We start from the raw sequence: 3,304 nt of genomic DNA, 5'->3' as shown, positions 1-3,304 counted from the left end.
ATATTATTTCAAAACTTAATCAATTGAGGGGAAAGTAAACTACAATTAACTTAGAGCTTTCTAAAAGATTATAATCATTAAATACTCCCTCAATCAGAAAACAGAAAAATATTAACTTGTTAATAAGTTAACTTCTAATTAAAGACAAAGAGAATTCAGAAGGAGAATGTTTGATCTGGGAGTTAAATAAGAAAGAAATATGTTAGGAAAACTTCAAAAGTAATGCAAAACATTATGAATACATGTTTTATTCTGGATTTTTATTAAAAAATAAATTCTCCAAACACTAAAAGTATGTAAGAATGATAGAAATAATGACATCTGTAATAGTAATATTATCTTTGTATAGTAGTTTTGTTTATTTAAGTGGTTAAATCTTAATTACAGCACTCCCTTCTTATCTTTCCTCAATTCATATATCATTTCAAAAACAGCAACAACAAAATGTTTACCCTATATGGTTTTTTAAGTGGAACTATACAAGAATTTAAAGACAATTTACTTCACCATATTGAAACAAAGTGTATAAGACTGCAGGCTAAAAATAACATTCATATTAATAGAAAACATATATCATTGAGAATATAAACATATAATACAAAACACACACACAAATACACACACACACATATGCATGTTAAAGCAAAAGGTGATCAAGTTTGGAGAACAAAGTACTTTTAGAGAGGGGAGAGGAGAAACAGGAAAATATCCAATTCATGAAGTACTAAGATATTGTAAACTTCTTCATGATTCATTATTTACTCAGTGCTTACTGATATTACTGAAACAGTGAATATACATTTCTTTGTCCTTTTATCACATCTTTGTTAAATTGAGAAATGCTTCTTTACAAAGACATAACAACAAATATTCATATACATATATATACATATGTATATAAAACAAAGTGTAGACATAGATAGGTATTATCACATGCAAACAAATCTCACTTTCAATTGAGTATTTTTCATAAGTATACGGTCATGTTTTCTTTCTAGAATATACATAATAAGATTTTATTTGGAAAGTTTGTGTGTCTGTTTTATATGTTTACTGTGTATGTTTGTTATGAGATAGACATGGAAAGAGAAGAAAGTGAGGGAGATGGGTTAAGGCAGAAGACCCCAATGGAGGAGTTAGAGAAAGAACTGAAGGAGCTGAAGGGGTTTGCAGCCCCATAGGAAGAACAACAATATCAGTCAACCAGACCACCAAGAGCTCCTAGGGACTAAACCACCAACAAAAGAGTACACAAGGAGGGACCCATGGCTCCAGTCACATATGTAGCAGAGAATGGCCTTGTCTGGCATCAATGGAGGAAAATTCCTTGGTCCTATGAAGGCTCTATGCCCCAGAATAGGAGAATGCCAAGGCGGTGAGGTGGGAGTGGGTAGGTAGGCGGGTGGGTAAGAGAGCACCCTCATATAAGCAGGGGAGAGGGGATGGGATAGAGGATTTCCGGAGGGGAAAACTGGAAAGGGGATAACATTTGAAATGTAAATAAATAAAATATCCAATAACAAAAAAAAAAACCTGAACTCTGAATTAAAACATTCACATCTAGAAAAGATATGTAGATATTCTTGAATCTACATCAAACAGTCATATCAGTAAAATTCTGTATGTGAAAGATGCCATGTGAAATCCCATTCAGTCTCTGATTGTGTGAATCTAGGTGAGAGCAGAGCACAGAGGGAATATTCTCAGCAGCAGATGCCAGTCTAGTTGAGAAGCCATATGCCTGCAGGCTGAGGCAGCATGCCCCATCTCAACAGCACTATCTTCAGGCCTTCAGTGCTGACTCTGACTGGGATTCCTGGCTTGGAGCCTGTGCAGTTCTGGATTGGGATTCCTTTCTGTATCATGTATATCATCGCACTTTTGGGGAATTCTCTGCTCCTAATTGTCATCAAAGTGGAACGAAGCCTACATGAGCCCATGTACCTCTTCCTAGCAATGCTGGGAGCAACAGACATTGCTCTCAGTACTTGCATCTTACCGAAAATGCTAGGAATATTCTGGTTTCACCTTCCAACCATATACTTTGATGCTTGTCTCTTACAGATGTGGCTGATTCACACATTCCAATGTATTGAATCAGGCATTTTGTTTGCCATGGCAATGGACCGCTATGTGGCAATCTGTGATCCTCTGAGACATGCATCCATCTTTACCCAGCGACTCCTCACTCAGATAGGAGTAGGAGTCACACTTAGAGCAGCCCTGCTTGTAGCTCCATGTCTCATTCTCATCAAATGCAGGTTGAAATTCTACTGGACTACTGTTGTTTCCCATTCATACTGTGAACACATGGCCATTGTGAAGCTGGCTGCAGAAGATGTTCATGTTAACAAGATCTATGGTCTTTTTGTGGCCTTCAGTATACTTGGACTGGACATAATTTTTATCACACTCTCCTACATTAGAATATTTATAACTGTCTTCAAGCTCCCTCAAAAGGAAGCCAGACTCACAGCCTTTAACACATGTATTGCCCACATTTGTGTCTTCTTGGAGTTTTATCTTCTGGCCTTCTTCTCCTTTTTTACACATAGGTTTGGCTTTCACATTCCATCCTATATTCACATTCTCCTGTCCAACCTTTACCTACTTGTCCCACCTTTGCTCAATCCTATTGTTTATGGTGTGAAGACCAAACAGATTCGAGATCAAGTATCCAAAATTTTGTATTGCAATCACTCTTCTTGATTTTTCATTTATTTGCTTTTGTTTCAATAGCAAATCTCACTCAACATCCTTTGATGTTGTTTGTAGATTTTCTCTCTGTCTCTATCTCTGTGTCTGTCTCTCTCTGTCTGTCTGTCTCTGTGTGTGTGTGTATGTGAGATCTATATCTATATCTATATCTATCTATCTCTATCTATCTATCTATCTATCTATCTATCTATCTATCTATCTATCTATCTATCTATAGACAGACAGAGAGAGAAAGAGAGAGAAAGAGGAGAGAGAGAGAGATTTTGCAGGTGCATGTGAAAGCCAGAGATCAAGATATATTCCATTTTGTTATCTTGACTTTTGTCGTCTTTGTTTTGTGTTATTGTTGTTCTTGTTCTTGTTGTTTGTGAGTGGCTTCTTATGACCTGGTGTTCACAATTTTATTGTTCTGGCCTGGAAGTTTTCATTCACCTTTTCAGTCCTTCAGTTAAAACAAGTGCACCACACTCAGTCTTTTACATGATTCTAAGGGGTTGAATTCACGTTTGAACTGCAAGAACTTAACCAGCTGAGTTATCTTGACAACCCAAACCTTTGCTCCTGATGAATGTTTAATCTAGTTGTC

At 36.6% G+C, this 3,304-nt stretch overlaps 1 protein-coding gene across 1 annotated transcript; it reads left to right on the top strand.

Annotated features, from left to right (window-relative positions):
- The first annotated feature begins 1,679 nt into the window (after positions 1 to 1,679).
- Positions 1,680 to 2,839, top strand: LOC116100738 (olfactory receptor 52A5-like). The gene has a single exon (XM_031384475.1). The coding sequence runs from the start codon at positions 1,759 to 1,761 to the stop codon at positions 2,707 to 2,709; it is 951 nt and encodes a 316-aa protein (XP_031240335.1). The 5' UTR covers positions 1,680 to 1,758; the 3' UTR covers positions 2,710 to 2,839.
- Positions 2,840 to 3,304: the final 465 nt, after the last annotated feature.

This window comes from Mastomys coucha, unplaced genomic scaffold, assembly GCF_008632895.1.
Source record: "Mastomys coucha isolate ucsf_1 unplaced genomic scaffold, UCSF_Mcou_1 pScaffold21, whole genome shotgun sequence".
NCBI classification, from domain to species: Eukaryota; Metazoa; Chordata; class Mammalia; order Rodentia; family Muridae; genus Mastomys; species Mastomys coucha.
This window is presented reverse-complemented; position numbering and strand designations above follow the sequence as displayed.